At 47.1% G+C, this 25,493-nt stretch overlaps 1 protein-coding gene across 1 annotated transcript in view; it reads left to right on the top strand.

Annotated features, from left to right (window-relative positions):
• LOC126530309 (uncharacterized) overlaps positions 1 to 4,181 on the top strand; it is a 62,690-nt gene extending 58,509 nt beyond the window's left edge. Inside the window, exon 3 of the mRNA XM_050177629.3 lies at positions 3,274 to 4,181. Within this exon, the coding sequence (XP_050033586.2) occupies positions 3,274 to 3,385 (112 nt within the window). The 3' untranslated portion in view covers positions 3,386 to 4,181. The remainder of the gene's footprint in view (positions 1 to 3,273) is intronic.
• The last annotated feature ends 21,312 nt before the right edge of the window (positions 4,182 to 25,493 follow it).

Genomic DNA, 25,493 nt, shown 5'->3' with positions numbered 1-25,493 from the left:
CATAGTATATGTGGGGCCGCATGCTGCATACCAAGGGCTTTGTTGGAAGGATCGTGGTTGGAAAGGTGTCAGAGAGTGTCTGCCATGAGGATGACTGAGGCTCCTGGGAGATGAGGAAGATCCGTCCGAAAGCGAGGAAAACTGATGGCCTTTCGTCTTCAACTTGTAAGAAGGTGGTAGCCAGGAAAGTGCTACTGGACGCCTTATAAAGAATCAAAGTGGGCGGAAAATTACCTTGCACGACTACACGGTCAAAAAAAAAAAAAGGGACCTTGGCTGGAAGGGCGGGCTTTCTGGAGTGTGTAGTGAAGCCGTCAAAAAAATTGCGCATCCTAGCCACCACTTGTAAGACCATCACCAGTGTAATAACTGGCCATAGAGTTGAGCTGCCTGACGGATCTTGGCCCTCAATGTCACTCTATTGTTCATTTAGCTCCAGTCGAATCTTGCATCATGTGTCTAAACGTAAATCGCTGTTGAACCTGTCGCATATTGAAACCTTTCCTCCGGCAACTTTTAACATTCGTAACCTCAAGTTCTTTGCTGTAAGGTGTCGAGATATTGCAGTAATGTGAAGCAGACCAATTCGCGTGTACTGAGAGTGAGGGACTTGCTGATCGTGGCTATTGCATGCATAACAATTGTGGAACAAGAGATTGTTCTCTTTGGCCAAAGCCCATTCATTCTCTGAATAAAAATCATAGTTTTGAGTACAAGTATCTGCAGATTTCGGTGCGAGAAAGCTCTTTTAGTACAGTGTCCTCCCTTGCACACTTACTCGCATTCTTATTATACCAAGCTGGAAATATAATTTCGCCACTCTTGGGTGGGGATTATTCTGCAAAGTACTTTGAATAGCTGTTTGGCTGATTCGTATTAATAAAGAAGTTACGAAAAATAATTCTTTACTACACGCACCATGCCATCGGAGGAACGAGCTTCTGCGCAGACAAGGAACGGTGTTGCTGCTTCTTGGTAACAGAGTAGACGAGCAAGGCGTGCAACATTCCAGGCGTTTTAGTGAACAATATGTGCTTCAAAAGGCAAATCTTGCAGTGGGATTTGAATGAGAACCAAGCAATGGTTTACGCCAACTGCTAAAGCCGTTGAAGCAAAAATCGACGTCATAGCATTAGTAGTCTGTAGCGCATCAAGCACACGCTATCTTCGTGGTGCAACATTGTGTTCCGTCAGAAGGGAAAAATACTCTCGCGGGGCACCCAACTCCTCTCTTCAGGGTGACAAGACAAGCCGCATCTCTTATTGCGGGTCGCCTACTCAGCGAGGAAGAGCTCCGAAGGGGAACACGCGCGTCTGATATCAGTGGGCGGTGTCGGGATCGAGCTCGTCTCGCGTATCCGGCGCCGGCTTGGGGAAGGGTCGGGGACGTCGTCCAGGCGCAACGCGTAACGCGAGAGACACGCGGGCGTCATCCGGCGCCGAAGGCTCAATTACGGCGCCGATCCGAAATGGGAGGACTCAAGGGGTGCGCCGGCGCATGCAAATGGTAAGAGCGCGCGTGCTCCTGACCAGACACCACGTGCAGGCGCCGCTGCCGACGCGTCAGGAAAAAGAAAAACTAGATCGGAAGAGAAGAGGAGAAGGGATATTTTTTTTTCTTCTTACACAAGCTATAGTATGAGCTTCTGACACCGGCTTGCGCACATCGTGCCCGGCATTGCGTTCGCCGAAGCGCTGCCGGTTTTCAATTGGAGAAGTGGTAGAAGAGTTGGTGCTGACGGACCGGCCGCTGCCGAAGTTGAGATCCGTCGAGCACGCATGCATACTTGCGCTGAGCTTCGGCCCCTGTTTCGGTTCCTTCTTTCCCATTGACTGATTCAGGAGACCACGAGCGGGAACCAGTGAACGCGTTTTTTTTTTCTTGCAGGATGGCTTCAACGCGTCAGCAACGAAATTTACATGTCTCTAGAAAACAGATCCTGTGCGCGCCTGGTGGGAAGCAGATTACGCACGAAGGATACGCCTTTCTTTTTTCATTGCGGCTGGAGACGTGCTCTTGATTGCTCTCGAAGTTCGAAGCTCGGGGGGCTGAAGGACATTTGCCAAGGCCAGAGGTATTCAATACGCAGCAATGAAACAGCAGCTCAATTGCGACGTTACGTTTACTGGTGCAAACTATAGTCTGATAAATAATTCACTCAAGGCGAGTGTGCGCCATTGTTTCTGGTTTCTGTGGGTCGTGTTGGTGGTGCTGGAGCTCTGGAAGTTTATGTTGTGCAAGGAGTTCCCCAGTGATAACATGCACAATTTTGTCACGTCCTGCATGCTTGCAAATGGTCGCTAAACAAGACCAACGTTTCTCATAAAGACCGGAGAGAGACTAGTTCGGTCAGCATAATGTTACACATGGAGAAACAATGGAAACTAAACTATCACCCACAAGTCTTATTGTTTCCTTTTTTGTGGAGCGTATGTAACGTTATGCTGGTCGAACCATGCAGTCTAGATGAACTGGCCCAGAAAAGTACTGTGCAGCACAAAGCTTCGCATAAATATATTCCCACAGCAGGTGGTATGCGCATAATTTCGTTCACAATTTCTATGTTCTGTTAGCCGATTGGGTTACATTCTTGCCTACTACTCGGGGAAATTTCGAAAATTTCTGCGCAAGGTACGCCTGCGCGAAACGCCGGTCAGCCTCAATAAGAGACGTTGTAGAGGTCACTGTCGCGCCCGTCCTTCGCTTGCCAGTGAGTCAGTTATACCATCAGGGTTCCAAGGGGCACGATTTTAGTGCAGCCATATTACACCAGCTGATAATGAACCCAGGGAAATCATAAGGACATCGGCTGAACTTTTCTCTTTTGAATTAACTGCCGATGATGGCAAACTTGCTATACATTTCCTATTCTCAATAAAGAAACATTTTAAGAAAAGTGCAAGAAAATACAATTGTATTTTGTTGCGCTCTCAGACTTTCGACTAAGGCCCACTGATTTGCAAGCATCGTACTCAGACAATAAGAAGAATTAGTGCGGTGTGCACTTTATTTGCATTAATTGATTGTTGTGGTTTCTTGAAAACCATCTGCTACTGACTGCAAGTGTGCACACTGCGTCACATACACAATATTGTACAATAATTGCATTTCTTAAAGAGATGAATCGCATGCTGTGAACATCTTGCATTTTTGCATTGTGCCGATGCCTTGCGCAGGGCACTTCCTCGTTTACGGATGGTTTACGGATGGTTTACGGATGATTTCTTTCAAATGTATTAATGGTGCCTGTTCTTTTTTTCTTGCACACGCAGGGCGCTGGCTGCCCCCGTCGCTGGTCTCACGGCCGGCTTGACGCCGACGAGGTTACCTGGGCGTCTCGCACCGTCTCAAGGCACAGCGTTCAGTGCTCCAGAACCAGTATGAACACTATGAACAGCGTGCGCTGGAAGTAAAGAGAATCATCGTCCTTGCCTGAAACCCCATCGACAAGCGCCTTCAATATTCCAGGGAGGGCGGCGCAAAGCATGCTGCGGCAACTCACGCAATGGCGCCGAAATTTATTTCACTGGCTGTCCCAGAGGTGCACACTTATTTGTAAGCGCGCGTCTAGGAGTGTGTGCCAGCAAAGTTGAACTGGCCTCACGCAAGCAACCTTGCACGTGAACACCGCTTTACAAGTGCTACATCAGCACACAAAAGCTTTTATCAAGGCGAGCAGTGCTGAATGGGAGGATCAGTGATACCGGAATGCAGACACGGCTAAACACTGTTGGATTTGAGACTCCTGCGCAACCGGACTTTCATGTCTACCGCATCACTGTCGCGGCGGAAAACGAGTACAGTGGAACGCTGATGGATAAAGAAGCCACCGTGGAGACAGGCCCTGGAAATGCTACCAACGATCCAAGGAAAACATGATGCGTGAACTGGAGAACTTGTGACGTGTGGATGGATACGCGTGGAATGAATGACGGCGTCGGTGAAGTGATAACGTGTGTGGAACTTTCTTGAACTTGTGATCTTTGAGTAGTGTGCTGTGTACGTCACTGTGTGCGCACACAGGCGCTTGAGTCGATGCCCCTGCGCAGCAACCGGACTCATTGTGGCTGAGCATCCTACGAACCGCTTAATGTAGGCAACTGTGCTGCGCTTGCGATCTGTGTACACTATACAAGAGAGAATATATTAAAGAAACTATCACCAAATGCACATGAAACTTGCACTGTCGTAGAACGAATTTTTTTACAACACATGCGGATGTTTCAAATGTATGTAGAACTACCAAGCCCTGTAGGACTGTATTATTTATGTTGAACGCTGTGGTTGCCACCAATCAATTACGACTACTGCCTCTACTGAGCACTTTTATTAGACGACTATATTCAATGAAAACTTTTCATTGAGACGCATACACTACTCAGTGCACGTGAATAAGCACACTGGCGTTGTGTCCTTAATTGAAAGCCTCAAGTAGTTATTATGAACTGGAACTAGATTTATATTTCGGGTTTGTTAGGTAAGTAAAAATGCAAATATTGTAATGCATTGTATGAAGAACCACGTCGAAAAATATAATTTTGTGAATGGGCTTACCAAGAATGAATTTTGGCAAGCTATGGGGTGGTAAAACACATTCAGGTTAATCGCAGAATTTAATTTTATTGTCATCCGGTTCCTGTTTGACACGCCAACTTAAAAGCGCCATGCAAAAAGAAGTATTTTTAGTAAAACACGGCGTCATCAAAATCATATGAAAAGTGCAACAGTATCACATTGATATAGCACGAAATTCTTGTAGGAGGGAAAAGTTGTAGATCGTGTAAGTAGTTACATGGTTACGGCGCCGTTGAATGGCAATGCAGCGAATGACTGAGTGAGTGACGTAGGGAGGGAGGGAGTGTATGGGTCAGTGAGCATTAAATCGTTATCATTCTTTGATTTTTTCCATATGAATTTTCTTCGATTTATGTTTTATCGGGTGACTAACCGACGAGGGTGAACCAGAAAGACTTTGCCCATATTTTTCTTAGCCAAATTACAGCTGCAAATGCGAAATCAACATATCCATTCCCAGCGGTGGACCTTTCTTGGACCGGCCCGTTGAAGATGTCGGTTGTGCTTCACACGTCCATGGCGTACGAGCAACGAAGTGCGATTCGTTTTCTATGGAGCAAGGGACGAACGGCCATCCAATTTCGCAGGGTAATGCAGCCCATGTATGGGGAAAGGTGTCTCGCTTGGAGAAGTGTGAGGTGGTGGTGTTGCGAGTTCGAAAAAGGGCGTGAGGACTTGCATGACAATAAACGTTCGGAGAGGAAGCGTGCGTCGCTGACTGACGACAGGAGCATCTCAAATTTAGTGATACGATGGAACAAATGTGTGAACCGGTGTTGGGAACTATGCGAAAAAATTGTGTAAGGTACGTAGAATAGTGCGTATATGTAATTACCTGTATGTACCTTACTTTCGCTAATAAAACATAGGCGCAACAACTTTACAATTGGCCCTCGTAATAGGAAGCAAAACGAAACCATATATAACGCCAGTGTCGAGCTTTACTTGTATGGCGTGACAAAACAGTGCACGGCTGTCGTTTCGCAGTTGGTTCGGAACAAGTGTTCTGTGTTAGAGCCATGCGCTAGATTTCGTTGAATTAAGGATTGACGGACGCGATGATGCCAATACAGTTAGCAAGCAGTGCCATGAAAGTAAAGATCACCTTCTACAGTGCTCGAATTGTTTATTACAATGAAAATAAGAACAGTCTTGGTCAGCTCAGAGTGGTGAGTGCTACTCCTTGACCTTCACGGACACTCAGAAAAGAAAAGGAAGCTGAATACAAAAAAGTCCAACAAAATTTAAATGTCATTTTTGGGTACTACGCGCCACTATTACGACCTGATTATGTAGCACGCCGTAGTGGAGCATTTCGGACTAATGTTAGCAACCTGGGGTGATTTCACGTGCACCCAGCCATGGTGCACGTCTGTTTTTGCATACCACGCCGATAGAAATGCAGCCGCCGAGGCTGAAATCAGACGCGGGAGTTTAAAATAAGGAGAAAGAAAACTTCACACAGATAGACGCAACGTGCACAAGTGGCAGGAACTGCTTTGATTCATCAGGACGTAAAGACATCACGCACGGGGTCATTTTCACGAGATACAGTTCGTTGATATCAGGAGAGAATGTGGACTAATATGACCACAGAGCTTAAAATGGCATAATGAATTCTTTAAAGACAATACAAGATGAATTTGTTGCAACCAGTTTGGAACATTCGCGCCAAATTGACGCACTCGTAAAAGAAGACTAACCAGTAGATGATCCGGTATTTTCTTAACGGATGCTGCGATTTTCGCCTGTCATTCGCCTAGCATGATGTGGATGTTTAGATGGCAATAGGATAAGGAAAACTCAGACCGATGATGTGGCGCAGCACCACGTGTTCCACAATTTTCTTTTTCTTTGCCTACACTGACTGGCGACGTTTATTTACCTTCGTCTTTTTTTTTACATTTCGCCTCGCCAAAGGATCAGTCGGCATGTCGAGGTAATGCAGAACTTGAACGAGCCCTTTAGGCACTTTGCTGGCTTGCATTTATATGCAGAACGCCCCCGGACCAATCCATCGTGGCCGGGATCTACTTGCAGAATTCGAGATATTTGCCAAATACTTCGGTCATTTCTGAGGCATTGGAGTAAAACACTGTCCTGCCGTTTCATAGATTGGTCAGACCTTCGTGTGTACTGATGCCGGAATCTTAATTCTCGAACATATTCCCCTTTTCATTGTTCCCATTGTTATCGCAGACAATTAATCAACCTCTGATGGTGCTCAAATTTCTGAATAAGAGATCTGGCGAGGATCGAATTCGAACCAGAAAGCAGGATGGCCATTTTGACAGGCGTGTTTCCTGCTTGTGAATGTGTATTGGTGAAAGCAAGGGGTATGATCACAGCCTTCACATCAGAGTCCACGGCTCTTCGCCTGTCTTTTCCTATCCTTTGAATTCTGATGCATTGTGAGACCTTGATCACTCTGAGCTGAGCGACTTCAGTGCACAACTCTGTCAACGTGATTTTAATTTCCTTCGGTCGTGCAGCTACCTACGAAATTCCCGGACACAACACCCTCTGGAATGACAGATCGGCAATTACAGTGAACGGTGAGCGAATACCAAGGGGATTGATTATACTGGAACCTGTTCTTCATATTGTGCGCTTGGTGTCCGTCTTGACCGAAGCTAGGAATTTCATGATTAACTTTGAAGAACATTACAAGTAGTCGTGTTTGGTATTGCACTCCATGCCTAATAGGATGGCTGCTGCACTGCTGTCAAATACTTCTGACGTTCCTCGTTTTCTTCGAAAACTTTCTGTAGTTGGCCTTTTTGTGTCGAGCCCTTCCGAAGGTTCAGTCCAGCGTCAAGCATAATCAACCTTGTCCTGTACTATACAACCAGTCTTTAATCAAAATGTTCGGCTTCTATAAGCAAGACGTCCACATACAGACTCCTCTGTAAAATTTCCGGCGAGCGGAAAGGCTTAAGAGTTGATGCAGTGTGGATATTGCGGCCATGACAATAAAAGGGCTTGATCTGGATTCAAATGGAACGTGTCTCATTTGCCATTGCGCCCTGTTGTTGATGTCCCCACAGGGTACATTGTCCGACCACAATAACAGAATGGATCGCCACGTGATTCGTGTGGATTTCTATCGACAAGAACGCTTTCTCGAAGTCTGTATTCATGGGATTGAATACCATCAGAAATGCATAAAAACTTCGAAGTAGATCTGGATACAGGTTCGTTCCTTTTTCCAAACAGTTGCTGAGGGACAAATATCCTTTTGCATGCGATAACAAGTCAAACACAACTCACAGCTTCGTTGTCTGAGAGCGCTCTCGTGTATAACACTTCGCGATGCGACATGTAATATAGCCGTTTATGTCACTTTGGCCACAATTTCAACATGTTTCAACTGCATTTAGCGTCCTATAGTGCTGTCATATTTCTCAAGTGGACTATCTTACTGCGAAATTCACTCAACAACTATTTAAAGGTAGTTGACAGGCCGGACAGGCCACCATTGGAATATGAACCTGGCAACATTTACCGCTAGAACGTTATCTAGTGAGGCGAGTCTAGCAGTGCTATTGGAGGAATTAGAGGGCTGTAAATGGGATATAATAGGGCTCAGTGAAGTTAGGAGGCCAAAAGAAGCATATACAGTGCTAAAAAGCGGGCACGTCTTGTGCTACCGGGGCTTAGCAGAGAGACGAGAACTAGGAGTCGGATTCCTGATTAATAAGAACATAGCTGGTAACATACAGGAATTCTATAGCATTAACGAGAGGGTGGCATGTCTTGTTGTGAAACTTAATAAGAGGTACAAAATGAAGGTTGTACAGGTCTACGCCCCTACATCTAGTCATGATGACCAGGAAGTCGAAAGCTTCTATGAAGACGTGGAATCGGCGATGGGTAAAGTCAAAACAAAATACAGTATACTGATGGGCGATTTCAATGCCAGGGTAGGCAAGAAGCAGGCCGGAGACAAGTCAGTGGGGGAATATGGCATAGGCTCTAGGAATAGCAGAGGAGAGTTATTAGTAGAGTTTGCAGACCAGAATAATATGCGGATAATGAATACCTTTTTCCGCAAGCGGGTTAGCCGAAAGTGGACGTGGAGGAGCCCGAATGGTGAGATTATGAAATCGACTTCATACTCTGCGCGAACCCTGGCATCATACAAGATGTAGACGTGCTCGGCAAGGTGCGCTGCAGTGACCATAGGATGGGAAGAACTCGAATTAGCCTTGGCTTGAGGAGGGAACGAAAGAAACTGGTACACAAGAAGCCAATCAATGAGTTAGCGGTAAGAGGGAAACTAGAGGAATTCCGGATCAAACTACAGAACAGGTATTCGGCTTTAACTCAGGAAGAGGACCTTAGTGTTGAAGCAATGAACGACAATCTCATGGGCATCATCAAGGAGTGCGCAATAGAAGTCGGTGGTAACGCCGTTAGACAGGAAACCAGTAAGCTATCGCAGGAGACGAAAGATCTGATCAAGAAACGCCAATGTATGAAAGCCTCTAATCCTACAGCTAGAATAGAACTGGCAGAACTTTCTAAGTTAATCAACAAGCGTAAGACAGCGGACATCAGGAACTATAATATGGATAGAATTGAACAGGCTCTCAGGAAAGGAGGAAGCCTAAAAACAGTGAAGAAGAAACTAGGAATAGGCAAGAATCAGATGTGTGCGTTAAGAGACAAAGCCGGCAATATCGTTACTAATATGGGCGAGATAGTTCAAGTGGCTGAGGAGTTTCATAGAGATTTATACAGTACCAGTAACACCCAGGACGATAAGGTGAGAGAGAATAGGCTAGAGGAACTTGAAATCCCGCAAGTAACACCGGAAGAGGTATAGAACGCCTTGGGAGCTATGCAAAGGGGGAAGGCAGCTGGGGAGGATCAGGTAACAGCAGATTTGTTGAAGGATGGTGGGAACGCTGTCCTAGAAAGATTGGCCGCCCTATATACACAATGCCTCATGACCTCGTACGTACCGGAATCTTGGAAGAACGCTAACATAATCCTAATCCATAAGAAAGGGGACGCCAAAGACTTGAAAAATTATAGACCGATCAGCTTACTGTCCGTCGCCTACAAAGTATTTACTAAGGTAATCGAAAATAGAATCATGAATACGTTAGATTTCTGTCAACCAAAGAACCAAGCAGGATTCCGTAAAGGCTACTCAACAATAGACTATTTTCACACTATCAATCAGGTGATAGAGAAATGTGCGGAATATAACCAACCCTTATATATAGCCTTCATTGATTACGAAAAAGCATTTGATTCAGTCGAAATCTCAGCAGTCATGAAGGCACTACGGAATCAGGGTGTAGATGAGCCATATGTAAAGATACTGGAAGATATCTATAGCGGTTCCACAGCCACCGTAATCCTCCACAAAGAAACTAACAAAATCCCAATAAAGAAAGGCGTCAGACAGGGAAATACGATATCTCCAATGCTATTCACAGCATGTTTACAGGAGGTATTCAGAGACCTGGAGTGGGAAGAATTGGGGATAAAAGTTGATGGAGAATAGCTTAGCAACTTGCGATTCGCTGATGATATTGCCTAGCTTAGTAACTCAGGAGACCAATTGCCATGCATGCTCACTGACCTGGAGAGGCAAAGCAGAAGGGTGGGTCTGAAAATTAATCTACAGAAAACTAATGTTTAAGCGTCTCGGAAGAGAACAGCAGTTTACGATAGGTAGCGAGGCACTGGAAGTGGTAAGGGAATACATCTACTTAGGGCAGGTAGTGACCACGGATCCGGATCATAAGACTGAAATAACGAGAAGAATAAAAATGGGCTGGGGTGCGTTTCGCAGGCATTGTCAAATCATGAACAGCAGGTTGCCACTATCCCTCAAGAGGAAAGTGTATAACAGCTGTGTCTTACCAGTACTCACCTACGGGGCAGAAACCTGGAGGCTTGCGAAAAGGGTTCTGCTGAAATTGAGGACGACGCAATGAGCTATGGAAAGAAGAATGATAGGTGTAACGTTAAGGGATAAGAAAAGAGCAGATTGGGTGAGGGAACAAACGCGGGTAAATGACATCTTAGTTGAAATCAAGAAAAAGAAATGGGCATGGGCCGGACATGTAATGAGGAGGGAAGATAACCGACGGTCATTAAGGGTTACGGACTGGATTCCAAGGGAAGGGAAGCGTAGTAGGGGGCGGCAGAAAGTTAGGTGGGCGGATGACATTAAGACGATTGCAGGGACAACATGGCCACAATTAGTACATGACCGGGGTAGTTGGAGAAGTATGGGAGAGGCCTTTGCCCTGCAGTGGGCGTAACTAGGTTGATGATGATGATGACGATGATGATGATGATGATGACCGCTTTATTACGGTTTTCACCGATATAAGATGCTTGCAGTCATCTTTTCATGGCAGTACACCAGCGTACGTTCCGCTACGCTCTTCGACCGTTTCCTTGAACTGTATAAAGTACTTATCCGAGAATAGTTATCGAGTCAGATACCCATGTGAATCTACTGTGCAGATAGAGCGGAGAATTTCGACTGTGACCCTTCTCTTTAGTACCCGCTTTCCTTTAGTAGCCTTTTTTTTCATACCCCGCAAAATCTTCAAAAGTAACGTGATTCTTCGCTTGCAACTGTCCTTCAATTGCCAATGTGTGTTGTCCTCCGCCAGCAGAGCTTTGTCGTGGCAGATATCAGACATGACCATAATTTCTATGCTGAAAATAGCTTTGCTGTATCGATCTCGAAGTTGTACTTCTAGTATAATGTGCTTTTCCGCTACTGAATTACAAGTGCAAAGCTAATTAGTGCTAGTCGCGTCTCTGCAACCATTTTCAGGTTGAGCACCAAGGCCACGTATTCTCATAGACAGGTCATCTGCTTACCTCTATCAGGAATCCCGCGAACGTAATTTGCTTTTGATGCTGCTAAAGATCGTTGTGCAGAATTTCTTGAGATACAGCACCTAGCCCTCGTTCCGTTGGTTCATGGACGACGCATTTCCGCAGGAAGAAAGCGCGCTAGAAGAAACGCATGCCGTGGTGCTTCCTGGTGGTCTTGTCATCGTAGCTCAATGTAGGCGGAGTCACACATATTTGACGCATGTTTTCCACGCAAAATGAGCTTGACTTTGTAATATTTCACTCGATGGCCTCTTGACGTGCAGCGGGAGCATCGGTTGTCCTTTGCCGGCTGCGCTTTCTTGAGAGGAACAGGTGTATTTGCGTTGGAGCTACGAGTGCCATGTTTAATGCGACAGAAAAGAAAAACATTCTGACCTCGCGGCAGATGGGGGGGTGCAAAACGGATGCCGTAAATGTATCGCTAATTCGTCTGTCCATACGTTTATCTATAAGGAGGGTCGTTGAGATGGTGCTACGTATTGCTTTCTGCTTTCCTGTTCTGCAATAAATTGTAGGAGATCATTTAGTTCGGCGTTTAACGAACGTGCTAATGAAACTGACTGAGAGGCTTGTGCAGAAGGGCGGTCAGATTGTCATGCCCTCAATGCGCCGCTTCCTTTTTTCTCGCGTGAAAATAATGACGTGGTAAAGTAGAGGTTGATGAAAGATACCGATGTGCATAGCCAACAACGTTAAAGGTGGCACATTCAGTCCACCCAGACAGCGGATGTTTAGGTGCGCGGCGTGGTACAATCGTTGCAAATCAGGTATCTGGTTGGCCAACTTCACGTATGGAAGAAGTCGCAATGTCATCAATAGATGCTGAATAATCGTTGTTTGATCGCCGAATCTTTCATTTATCAGCGTGATGGTGCATAAGTACCATGGTTCGGATATGGCAAAATTAGCGATTGCTGCTGCCTCATCATCAGTTAGAAAGATTTTGAGCTGGTAAAAATATGTAAAAGGCATCACATGATTGTTGAGGTGACTGGTATGTTCAGATTATTATGAGAAGCCTGTATCCGGATCCATTGTCTCCCTTGAACGCTGACTTACGTAGTTGTGCCAATCTGGGTCTTGCAAATCTTGCTGGAGTCTCATTTCAGGTGGGCGATATGGCTATGCCTTCAGCGCTTGACTTGTCAAATGTTGTGTGTTTTTCCTGGTTAGGCGATTCTGCAACGAAGCTCACAAACAAGTTAGTTGCTTGACCACTATATTCCCCTGCTGCTGTATACTCGTCTTCGAGAAGTTCGATCGGAATATACCCCTCAAACTGGATGTTATCTGCGAAAGCTCATCGCTGCTAGCAGAGAAAGGATCTTGTACACCTAACAGTTTCGCGATGTTGACGTTAGTAGAATCAAACAACGATCACGCTTCCTGAATGATCTCAGTGTTTCGCGCCCGCTCACGTAGATTGCTTGCCTTTATCAGGTTAGCAGTCGAAGCTGGCTGATGTACGTTCTTGCACCCGTGCCGATCTTCACATCCGCGATCAGTTGATTGCTCGCCACCAGCAACATGAATCGAGAGTAGAGTCCGGTAATGCGTGCGTGGAAGAGGGACAGGTCCGCATGCGGGTTTTCTGCACCAAAATATAGATGCCTAGACGGTAGTGGCTCAATGAAAAAAATGAACTCAGAAGCCATGGAGTATTACTGGCTGCAATTTGTTTGCCTCTGCTTACGGTGTATGTCCACTGTAGGGGAATTACCAAGATTCGGATGGAATTAGAAGACGGCCATATATATGTAAGCCAAGAAAACAGCTAAAATAACTAGGGAAGAAACTAAGGAATAGAAAATGACTAGGAAATTGGAAATTTACCTTCAAATTTTCTTTTAGACAATTGTACTCTTCATCGACTGAACACGCATCATTGTGACATTGCCCAAGAGAGCAGGCTCCGAGAAAAAGAATTTCAGGAAGTTGGTCTGCTCCAATTTCTCTAAATGTTGCTTCCCAAAAGTGTTTCCTTGCATTTATGATCGGCTGCATAATAAAAAATTGTCATTTGTCCCGTCTTCTCTGCAGTATGGGGATAGCTAGCAGGGAGGGCGCCAGACTAGACCAGTGTTTATAAATGCTAAAGGGCCGTTAGTTCCAACGACTTCTATTTTATTGCCTACACCGGCTGGTTACGTTTATTAACTTCATATTTTTGTGATACATGAAATGGCCACACATGTCTATTGCACACCCGCATACAATACACACACGCAACCCAAAGAAAAAAAAAACGTGGTAGCTGACCGAGGTCAGTACACCAGAGCATCCCACAAGCTCCGTAATGGGAGCACATGTGCTGGGATGGCGCGCTGTGTACACCACGTGATCGCCTTCGTTCTGCGTCAAGCACTACCACCACTTCTCCAAACCAGAGCTATGGTCCATTGGGAAGGGCACTTGACTTGGCTGCGGAAGGTGCCTGGTTCAATCGCCTACGCCACAAACTTACAGATGTATAAGACGGAGACACGCAGCCACTCGACCAGACGAAGCGTCCGCATTTCTAGGGATACGTTGCTTGAGAGAGAGGTTACTACAGAATGCTCTGCTTGCTGTGCAAAAAAGGTTGTCTATTGGTCCCATTCCGGAAAATTCTCATAAAGTGGACGTCCTTCCCGTATTGCCGAGCACCTGGCTGGTAGCGCGCTTGTACCTATATTTACTTATAGATACATGTTAAAAGGATGCTGCCGGTTCCATGCCAGCGATTTTCCGAATGGTTGGTGTCCTTCCCAAGCGTTTGAATCCCCGTGAAAAGGCTGAATACCAACCCAGGGAGCGCGCTTGTAGCTACTTTAGCGGTATGTACTATCGGCCAATAAAGTAAACGGACCACGGCTTAGGTGGCCGGAGCGGCTGCGGGGCCACACCGGGGCGCTGCTATCTCGCTCCGCGCGCTGACGGCGAGAGTGCCTTGGGTGACGCCAGACTTCGCCCTCACTCTCACGCGGTGCCTTGTCACGCTTGATAAATTTCTAGTGCGCCGTTCGGTTTCTCTACTGCTGGCAGTCGCGACGAAGGAAACCGCGCATCGCCGGTAGTCCAGCACATGGCGCTGTCGCACAGGGGCGGACGGCAGCCGGACAACAAATCGCGGCACTGAGAAGGAACGGAAACGCGTTCTCATTGTTGTTTCATTTATTGTCACCGTATCCTTTATATTAGTGCATGTGGCCGGCGTCCACCGCTGCTCGATTTTAGGCAACGTCGCGCAAGTAGCGGCAATGGCGGCTACGGTGACGCGCGCTCTTTCACGTCATCGCGATAACTTGATAACTTATAGAGTTGGAAGCGCTGCGTGGACGTACGAAGCTATAGCGGCGACGCTCTCGATGCCAAGGCGAGTAAGCCAAGTCATCGAGGTCGAAGGCAACTTTTCATCGCACTGAGGACCCCTTCAAGCCACGGAATGTTTCCATGAATAAACTTTCATTACTGACTATAGTTATTCCTATTCGTCTTCCTAATTATCTCTTCCTGGCCGTGCTTCTGTAAAGTTTCATTACGGCCTACGCATTGTAGTATCTAATTAAAGCAGTTTTCGGAGGCATCGCTGATGTTAATATTAAACGTACTACTGAAGACAATGACGGAAAAGTGATCTCGACATATAAGCCGTGCCCGCAGTAAACCTTGCCGCCTGCGACTATCGCGCCGGCGTGAAAGAGCGCGCGTCACCGTAGCCGCCATTGCCGCTACTTGCGCGACGTTGCCTAAAATCGAGCAGCGGTGGACGCCGGCCACATGCACTAATATAAAGGATACGGTGACTATAAATGAAACAACAATGAGAACGCGTTTCCGTTCCTTCTCAGTGCCGCGATTTGTTGTCCGGCTGCCGTCCGCCCCTGTGCGACAGCGCCATGTGCTGGACTACCGGCGATGCACGGCTTCCTCCGTCGCGACTGCCAGCAGTAGAGAAACCGAACGGCGCACTAGAAATTTATCAAGCGTGACAAGGCACCGCGTGAGAGTGAGGGCGAAGTCTGGCGTCACCCGGGGCACTCTCGCCGTCAGCGCGCGGAGCGAGATAGCAGCGCCCCGGTGTGGCCCCGCAGCCGCTCCGGCCACCTAAGCCGTGGTCCGTTTACTTTTTTGGCGGACAGTGCATGCGACGCCTGTGCTACGGAACGTCTACCACGCCATACGCGGATACCCTACCCAACGCTGTACATTGTTGGACATGGTGAAGCCACAGCATCTGAACTCCAACGTATGTGTGGAATCAGAGGTAGAGCCACGGAGTCAGCTTTCAGATGATATTTCCTCTTTTGATAGCCGATCACGAGGTAGGAGGACATAGCTACACATTAGTGATAGGTGACCGCTTAAATGTATCCGACCATAAGCCATGGCAGGGCCTCAATCCATGGTCATCTGTGGTATAAAGGATAGTGAGGCTCCAAGCAAATTCGCCTCGAGCGCTCAGGACCTTCAAAGGCGGGCATCTGGCCAGGAGCGTGATCATACCTGTTTTGTCGCTATAGGTACCCGGCAGCCTTGTGTGACATTTACGCTGCGAGCAAGTTAAAGCCGTTTTTTGTCCGACAGGAATCGAGAGCCCAGAAACCTGGAAGCAAACATGCGGAAGGTCCGCCAGAGCAACTATAAGCTCCATTCGAGCTGAGAGCCCCCCTCTTACAGCCGAGCACTAGTCCAAGGGACAGCTCTACCCATTAAAAGAGCGGGTCGCTTTCTGGTTGCACCGGTGTTTGAACCGAGTGCCTCACGCACATGAGGCAGATGCTGTAGGAAGAGGCCACCGCTGTGTTTCCACAGGGTCTTTATAGAATAAACTATTTATCAAGTGTCTCGAATGAATATGGGAAGGAAAAATAATATTGTCACGTGGTCGTGACGTCAAAGAACACAGTAGCAATACTGTGAAAGGCAAAACTAGCTTTTATTGGGCGAACCTGTGCCCACAAAACAGGCTACACTTAAAGCACAACGAGAGGGGCGAACACAGTCGGCGATCGTCGAAAATCTGATCAATTGGTCAAGCGCGTGGGCTTTTATACATCAATCGTCGAATGTTCCAGACTAATCGCTGAGACCCGCGTGTCTTCCACAAAGTTCTATATTATTCGCGTCGCGCACACATGCAATCAGTTTACACAAGGGTCGGTCACAGACAGCGGATGGAACCATCGATAACATTCCAGAAAATTCCGATACATGCAGGCGCGCCCTGCGCTGTGCGATAACACTTGTTAGGTGGTGAAACGTGTCGCCAGATAAAGACAAGTACATGTGTTAATATGCATTAAAATACTTCGCACCATGGAGACAGTTGAGAGTGTCATCATTGTTTGGAAAGAGCAGAAGTTCTTGGCGGTTGGTGGTCTTATGCAGATGCAAACCATCCACGCAGAAGAGCAGGTGTTGCTCCTTTCAATTATGTCCGCAGGGGACCCCAGGCTGGGATATGGCTAAATGACTCAGTGAGAAAGCGCCTAATCAACTGCCGTTTAGAATGGTTTTTCACAGATTTGAAGACACACGCTATAGTCGTCTGCACTGTTGTCAAAAAGTTCTAGCCTACGGGTCCATATTTCAAGTAAGAACACCACTGGGGGGGGGGGGGGGGGGGGAGGGCAATTCGAGCGCGAGGTATAACTAGTCAGCATGGTGCGCAAGAATATAGGGAGTGACCATGCATGCTCGCGAAGGCGGCAAAGGCAGAGGGCTCGAAAGGTGAAGAGACTAAAGAACGACGATGCATTATTACTAGTGAAACGTCATTAGTAGCACTGTTGAGAACAGGACCATGAGCCTAAGGCATGCCTTTCGATACACCATTCGTAATTTCAGGAGGTTAACGCAGGTAAGTTGGTTGCGACAGTGACGACAGTGGCGAACAGCAATATAATCGGCCAGGATGACGTACGTGAGAAGAGAGGTTACACAATTGCCGTTATACACAAGTGCAGAATACGAAAGACAACACACGTATTCGGCAAAGCCCAATCTGCTCGGAACATTTTTTTTAGGAGACTAAGCACTTCTAGGTAAATCGAGCTGAACAAGACTGCTAAAACAGTTCATAAGGGCGGAATGGACTGATAAAAAATCAAGGCCCACCGTCTTGAGGGAGGGAGCAAAGAACAGGTATTGATGTCAGCGATGCTGATACAGGCAACCCGCAGTTTATTATTCGCCTGATTTCTGTCAGGGACCCGATACAACGCAGGGCCCATCCAGGATGAAGATGTTTCGTAAGCTGTCATCGAAAATGTTCGCTCATAACAGATATATGCGCACAATTATCACTTAGAGTATCCTTAGGAACAGCGTATTTGTTCACGTAAATTCTTATCCGTGGTAAGGCAAGTAGAGGAATCGCAATGCGGTTTATTGTGCAGAACACCCCTTCGCATCTGCACCCATCAGTTTTCAGTCTAGTGCCACATGGGGGCTGGAGAGCAAGGGATATTGCCAGTGAGACAAAGGACGGGATAGTGAAGGCTAAATACTTCACCTCTTAAGATGGCAAGGCCTCTGTAAAATTGTAGGGGCCTACCGGCGGCGGGCAAATATATCAGGTGCGTAACGGGAAGGCGGGAATGCGGATCGAAAGTAGGGGGGGCGGGGGGGGGGGGGCGTCTAGCTGCTGACCATCACGCCGTCAGTTGAAACAAATGGGCTTCTCAATGGGTATTCGCCATACAGTGGGGTGACAAAGGAGCCGAGAGCACTGGTAGCTCCGCGGATGAGGGATCAAATTAAATCCGCGAATGTCAGATAGCTTGACGGAGAAATGGGAGTGAATATCAAGGTTGCTATGCTATTCGCGGAAGAAGGGCCGGATGAGACAAATCGTTAATTCACCATCATCAGAGGGATATCCTCTAGGTGCCAATCAGCATAGCGGCTTCGATCTCTTAGCGAAACGCGCGCGAATCTCTCAGGCGGGGGTGGCTGATGCACGGAATGACGGTACTCGCATGGCAGTGTACAGCGACGCATTTAGCACACATGCGGGCTTTAGTCACCAAAACTAATGTTCCATCATGGGATGACCTTTAGTTTCCTCGAAGAGCCGGAATTTATTAAGGACGTCATTAATGACAGAAAACTTCGGATACATGAAAATGTTTAAGGCACCGTGCACTACGGACGGAATTCCCAATATCCTTCTTGCATACGCTAGTCCATATTGCGGCGAAAGTTGAAAACGCCACCCTGATATTCTGATTAGATAGACGTATATACTGTACACAAGGCCCGTATTTTTCCCCCATAGCTTATTGTCGGTTAAGAGGCTTGCCGAGTAGCTAGCGCAGCTTTTGTTTATACTGCTTCCAATTTATCAGCTCTTTCCTGGTATCAAACCAAGCCGGTACTGTACTATTGAAGCAGAAAATTACGTTGGCTAACATGAGAATTGGAGCTCACCAGATATCCATGCTCAAACGCTTATACCTCTGGAGACAACTGAAGCATCAGAGTCGTCAGACTGAAAACGCTCAAGGGTCGCGGGGCTGAGGGAAGATGATTGTAAGGAGTCTGGTGACTAAAATTCAGCAGTGGACTTCCATATCGGATAGCCCTCTACGTCTGCGCCTTCGTGTTCTTAATTTAGCCTAAAGGTTCAGCCATCCTATTTCGGGCTCAATGGGATTAGAAAGTCTTGCTGCTATGTTTGTTGCTGTAAAGTTTGCAGCATGTTATGCCGCCGCGTTTGGAGCCACTTATTACAATACTCATACATCCTTCTCTAAAGCTGGAACTGCCTTCACGAATTTCCTGTTCCAATGCAATATTTTTACACCACCTCAGTATCGCGGTGGCATCCACGAAACCTTACTCATTCCACATTGGAATGACTGACTCACCTATATGTGACTCCTGCAGGACCCTTAGAAACTATACTGAACACGTTATGTGGCTTTCCTTCCCCTTATAATGTTCAGTGCTGCCTTCTACGGACAGCATTAAAACAGTTTGAATCAAGACTGCTTTCAGAAGCCAAGATCCTTGGACCACTGCAGTGCGAGTCTCTGGCACACGAAGCAACGAGGGCGCCGCTACAGTACTTCAAGTCGAGAGGTCTCTGCGACCGTTTATGGACTTGGTGTGCACCTTCAAGTGTGCACGCTAATGAGACTGTCTCTGTCTATTCGCTTCTTTCTCACATTTTACACCTTCATCTCTTTCCCACTGTGTAGTCTAACAAACCAGACGCGCATCTGGCTAAGCTCACTGGCATTTCTGGCTTCTACCTCTCCCCCTTTTTCAACAAGATACGGGCAGTACATATACTCGCAGAAAGTTCAGACTCTTAGAATTTAAATACTACTCCCCTATTTATCAGTGGCGTAATTTCCTCCATGACATCTTGCGAAGTATTTCCTCTGCCGCGTATATACTGGCGGCATGTGAAAATTCATGTCGCTTTTTCATATTGGACTATCTATTTCGCCATGATTCCACTTGCAAATTCTGCGTCTCGTCTCGTAAGAACAGCCTTTATTATGCCGCATACATCCCGTATAGAACTTGGCTTTTCCTGAAGAGCGTACTTGCTACCACGTTAAAGAGTCCAATAGACAACATGCTACATACTGCAACTATTTCACCATGTTTATAGTACATCAGTGAACACGGTGAACTCGCCTCTTACGCCAACCTTGTAGCTCAAGTTGTCTACCTCCTTGGGACGCTGGGTAGTTGCTCCTGGTCGAGATTCCGTCGTGGTCGTTGCATTGCTGTCATTCCAGCCTCGTAAACTTACTCTCGTAATGCCGTTGTCGTCATGCCATCCACCCTGACCCAATCACCCAAGTTTTCTAATAGCTTGGGCCAGTAGGTATCGGCTTTTGGTTGTGAGGCAGTCGTGGTCGTTGCGTCGCCGTCCTTACAGCTTCGTTATCTGACTATCCTCATGCTGTCGTCATCACGCGTTCTACTCCAACCGAGTGGTACAAATGGCTTGTGTCACTAGGCATGTGTTCGGGCTCAGGATGCCGTCATTGTCATAGCATCGTCTTCATACCAGCTTTGTCTCTAGACTCTCGTGATGCCGTCGTCATCACGCCATCATCGTCATGCAATCGTTCGCATGTCGTCATGGTCACGCTGTTCATTACTTCACTAACGTCATTCCATCGACGTCATGTCATCGTCATAATACCACATTTACCGTTCCATGGAGGTCAATTGTTCTTTGTCATTGTATTGCAATCATACAGTCGTCACTTAATCATGATTATGACGCCCTTGTGACGTCCTCATCGTCAGTCGTGATTATGCGTCCTTTACCAGATCGTCGTCGTGATGCCGCCTTCGTTATGCCGTCATCGTCATTCCATCTGCGTCATCTTACTGTCGTCTTGCCGTCGTCGTCAAGCCATGCATCGTCGTCACACAGTTTTCGTGATACAGTCACCGTTACGCCATTCCCTCCATACACTTGTCATCCCGTTGACATCATGCCGTTGACCTGCCATCGTTGTCATTGAGTCATCGTCACACAGCCGCCGTCATGTACTTGCATTCATGTCATCGTGTTCACGCTGTCGTTTCACATTCGGCATCACGTACGTATCGTCATCGCATGTTGTCATGCCGTCGTCGTCTTGACACCTGCGTCGATCCCTCGATGGAAATTCATTGTTCAGCATTCTATCGCAATAATACTGTCGTCACTCAATCGTGATTATACTGTCATTTTCATGCCATCGTCGTCATTGCATCGTCGTCACACAGACTCTGTAATGCATCCGTTGTAATATACGTCGTCGTCTCCATGCCGTCATGGTCATGCGATCGCTGTCCTCGCACCTTAACACGGTTGTCGTCATACCGTCGTGGTCACACCATTGTCATTTCATTGTCCTCATGTCGGCGTGGCCATGATACCATCGCCATAATTTAAGAATCGACATGTCATTGTCGTCATGCCGTCGTCGTTATACGCCTTTGTCGTTCCATCGATGACATTCCATCTTCATTCCATCGCCACTGCGACATCGTCATGCAGTAGACGTCACGCCTTCATAGTCATGCATGGGCGACCTAGAAAGCGAGTACAATAGCAAGTGGGGCCCTTTCGCAGTAGGTATGTAGCATTTACGCTAATCAACTAAAGGCTCAGAATTTCCACTACCTGCGTTAAATAGACACTTTAGCGAAATCCTACACGCTGACGAGACATTCATTAAATTATTTGACATTCTCATTCGAACGGGTTGTTACTTCCTATTACTTGATTCCTCCCACCAAAGATCGTGGGTGGGACCGTAAGGAGTGTCTTCATTTGACTATGTCTCAATTAAGTGTGCCTTAATGAACTTTGCCTTATTAAACAACAAAGGTCATGGGTTCAGGTGTCTTAATTAACTTTGCCTTAAGTAATACCGAATGTCGAGGTTTCGAGCCCCACGAATGGTCGTGGGTAGCGCTATCAATTTTGGTGGAAATGAATTTTAATGCTATAAATAGGGACAGTCAATTTTTTGATAGCGCAGGACAATGGATTTTTCGACCCATGAGCCACTTAAGGTTCTCGCCATAATAAAACACTGGACTTCAGGTATATACGCTCTGTCGCTACATTGCTCTATTGCTATTCGCATTACCGTCGCCAGTCATCGCGAGATTAGTTTTGCTGCAATCTTTACTCATGAACGCTATAGATGCAAGGGCAATTTTCATCCCGGTACGGACTTAGTTCTGAGTGGTTCGGTATACAAATCTGTGGGCTTACCCCGGTAATCTCGATAGGCTGGAGTAACATCCCACGGGTGACCTGGTTAGCTCGTTCGTTCCCCGACAGTCCTCTGCCACCAGCTTAGGTGATCTCTAAGCTGGTTGTACAGAGGCGTTGTTGAGAGAAGCGCTAGTGCCAATCAGCACCAGTGCTGTTGCCTCTCTTTGCCCCGATTAATTTACTATTTTTTTGAAGCATAATGAATCATACTCCCAACAATGAATTGTGGTCGACTGTCGCGGCGTCTGCAGACTTCGTTTGATAACATGCGTACTTTTTCGGTTTATATCTGCCGTACTCACAGGCTCAGCTCTTCAGTGACGCGATAAGAACGAGAAGGTGACACAATCTGCAAAGCTTGTTCAGAGACTGTTCCGGCGGTCCGGCGGGGCCAGCGCCGTTCTTTCAGCTGCTTCCGGGAAGGAAGGAGGCGTGTCCGCAACGCCCCCCTTCAATCAGCCTTCTCGTCGCAGGCAGTTCCGCGCCAGCCCCCAAGCGCCGTTCCGCGCTCTTGCGCCATGAGATCAATGAAAGTGACGCTTCACAGAGGCAACTCTGGTCGGACGTGTTGCTCTCTCTCAGCAGCGCCAGGATGCTCTGATGCACTTGCACGCGTTGTACGGCGCTAGCACTACGCGTTTATGGCGTCGGTCTTCACGAAAACTTTTGTAGCGGATCTACAGACATTTTAAAATATTTTTAATGCGGAGTTTTAAAGCATCGGGAATACTTTTGACCGCTTGGGATCAAAAGTTGCCAAGTCAGTTCGCAGCTGGGTTGAGGGCGGCATGTCTTCAACAGGGCGATATCGTAATTTAAGTCACCTAATCGTCGCAATACCTGGTAGGGCCCGGTGTAACCTTACAGCAGCTTTTCGCACAGGCCGACGTGGCGACGAGGAATCCACAGAAGAACGAGATTTCTGGGAGAGATCTGAAGGTTCCGGTGGAGACTTTTGTAACGCCTGAGCCGCTGTAACTAGATCACAGGCAATCTGACGAGCCATACGAGCCCAACGAACGGCGTCATGGGCGTATTCCGCGGTATGTAGCGACGCCGAATACGCCATGTGCCAATACGCCGAATGTGCCAAAAGGTAGAGGGAGATGCCGGCTAAACAAGAGCCAAAAAGGCGAGAAACCGGTGGTATCATGCCGTGACGAGTTGTCATGCCGTGACGAATCCCACGTAGGGAAAGTGCTATTCCAATCGTGATGGCCTGCTGAATGGTACATAGACAACATCTCTGTGAGGGTGCGATTTAGTAGGTCAGTTAGTACGTTCGTTTGTGGGTGACATGCGGTTGCCGGCTTGCGTTCGATGAGCAGGAACGATGTATGTCTTCGATAAATTGGACAGGAAGTAGCGGCACGATCTGTTAGCAGCTGCCTTGGGGCGCCATGGTGGAGAATCACGTCCTGAAGTAAAAAGTCTGCTACATCTGTTGCACAACTGGTAGGCAGGGTACGTGTAATAGCTTAGCGCGTAGCATAGTCTGTGGCAACGGCTATCGATTTGTTACCTTTTATGGATGTGGGGAAGGGGCCAAGAACGGCCACGCGGACAAGGAAGAAAGGCTTCGTGGGGACATCCACTGGATGAAGGTGGCCAGTAGGTTGCGAACATGGCCTCTTAATTTTGACGTGGCAGAGGTCGCAAGCTGTCAGCGTCAAAAACCAAGCCGCCAGCGTCGCCTTTAAGAGCGCAAGGCGATAGCACTCAAAGACCCCTGACGGCTTCTGCACTTTATGTAACCGTAACGTTTACCAGCAAACGCTGGCGGCGAACGCTAAGCACGAAGGTAATCTTTCTGGTAGCAACGCGGGCGCGGTACGCCGACGCCGGAGGAGGAGGAAAAACGTTATTGCTTATTCAGAGGGAAGAGGGGAATCAGAAAAAGGGTAGGGTGGGAGGGAAGCGGCTGGATGGGTCCCTATTCCAGGGCACTAGGGATCCTAGCCACTCTCTCCATCTGGTCCAAGAGGCCGCTTTGGGCCCCCAGCCCCGGCCGGGCGAGGAGGATCTGTCACGGCTCCCTATTGTAGGTAACCATCTCAGGCGAGTGTGTTTCTGGTGGTCTTCTTGCGCGTTCCCACGTCACATGTAGTAGTGACGGCCATGCACCGCACCATGGCGCCAGATTTTCCACGACACGCGGCCATGCCGTTCACGTTATCGCTTTAATACACCGTTTAACTTCTTCATCCACCATAAGACATGTTTTTTGCCGCAATTGAACACTCACAAAAGGAAGACACATGAATACAACACGGGCGGCACTTCCAACTGATTTATTTTGGGCTGTGACCCAAAAATATATATATACATACACGCATGCGCTCGCTGTTCACAAATCTACGTAACCCAGCGGTCAAACAATCTAGTTTTCGATTTATAGAGCACGATAGATGTATCACTAATGCAATTTGTACCTTCCTTTTTTATATAGTAGGCTTCTATCAGCTCACAAACTAGATTGTTTGACCGCTGGGTTGCGTAGATTTGTGAACAGCCAGCGCATGCATGTATGTATATATAGTTTTTGGGAATATGTATATATATATATATATATATATATATATATATATATATATATATATATATATATATATACACATACATATTCCCAAAAACTATATATACCTACTATATACTATATAGTAGCCTACTATATATATTTATATATATATACTATATATATATATATATATATATATATATATATATATATATATATATATATATATATATATATTCTATTATATATATATATTCTATTATATTCTATATATAAATCAGTTGGAAGTGCCCCTCATGTTGTCTTTATGTGTCTTCCTTTTGTGAGTGTTCAATTGCGGCAAAAAACATGTCTTTTAGCAAGCACCAACTAGGCCAACAAGCAGTTCTGTTGCATCATCCACTATACTGCGTCTTGTCGGCAGGGGGAGAGGATTTGGCAGAGACGTCGACAATGCAGCGTCACCTCCGGGAGCGGCATCCTTTAGTTCTCCGAAGGCATGCGCCCAGGTCGAAATGACGGCGACAGGACTGTGGTGACCCGGACGATGGGCGAGGACCTTGCAGCGAACGGGACTGGCGACTGGTTGGCGACGGTGAGCGACGGCGCCACGCCTTCGTACCGTTGGTGGCGTGGAGGTTCGGCTCGGCTTGCGGTTAGGTATAGCGAAAACCGCCGCCTGGACGGGGTCTGTTCGAGAACGGCATCGCGGTTGCGACAGTATCGGGCGACGTGACCAAAGCGGCGACAACTAAAGCATATAGGTCGGTCATCCGGTGTTCACCACTCTGACA

The sequence above is a fragment of the Dermacentor andersoni genome, chromosome 5, assembly GCF_023375885.2.
Source record: "Dermacentor andersoni chromosome 5, qqDerAnde1_hic_scaffold, whole genome shotgun sequence".
NCBI classification, from domain to species: domain Eukaryota; kingdom Metazoa; phylum Arthropoda; class Arachnida; order Ixodida; family Ixodidae; genus Dermacentor; species Dermacentor andersoni.
This window is presented reverse-complemented; position numbering and strand designations above follow the sequence as displayed.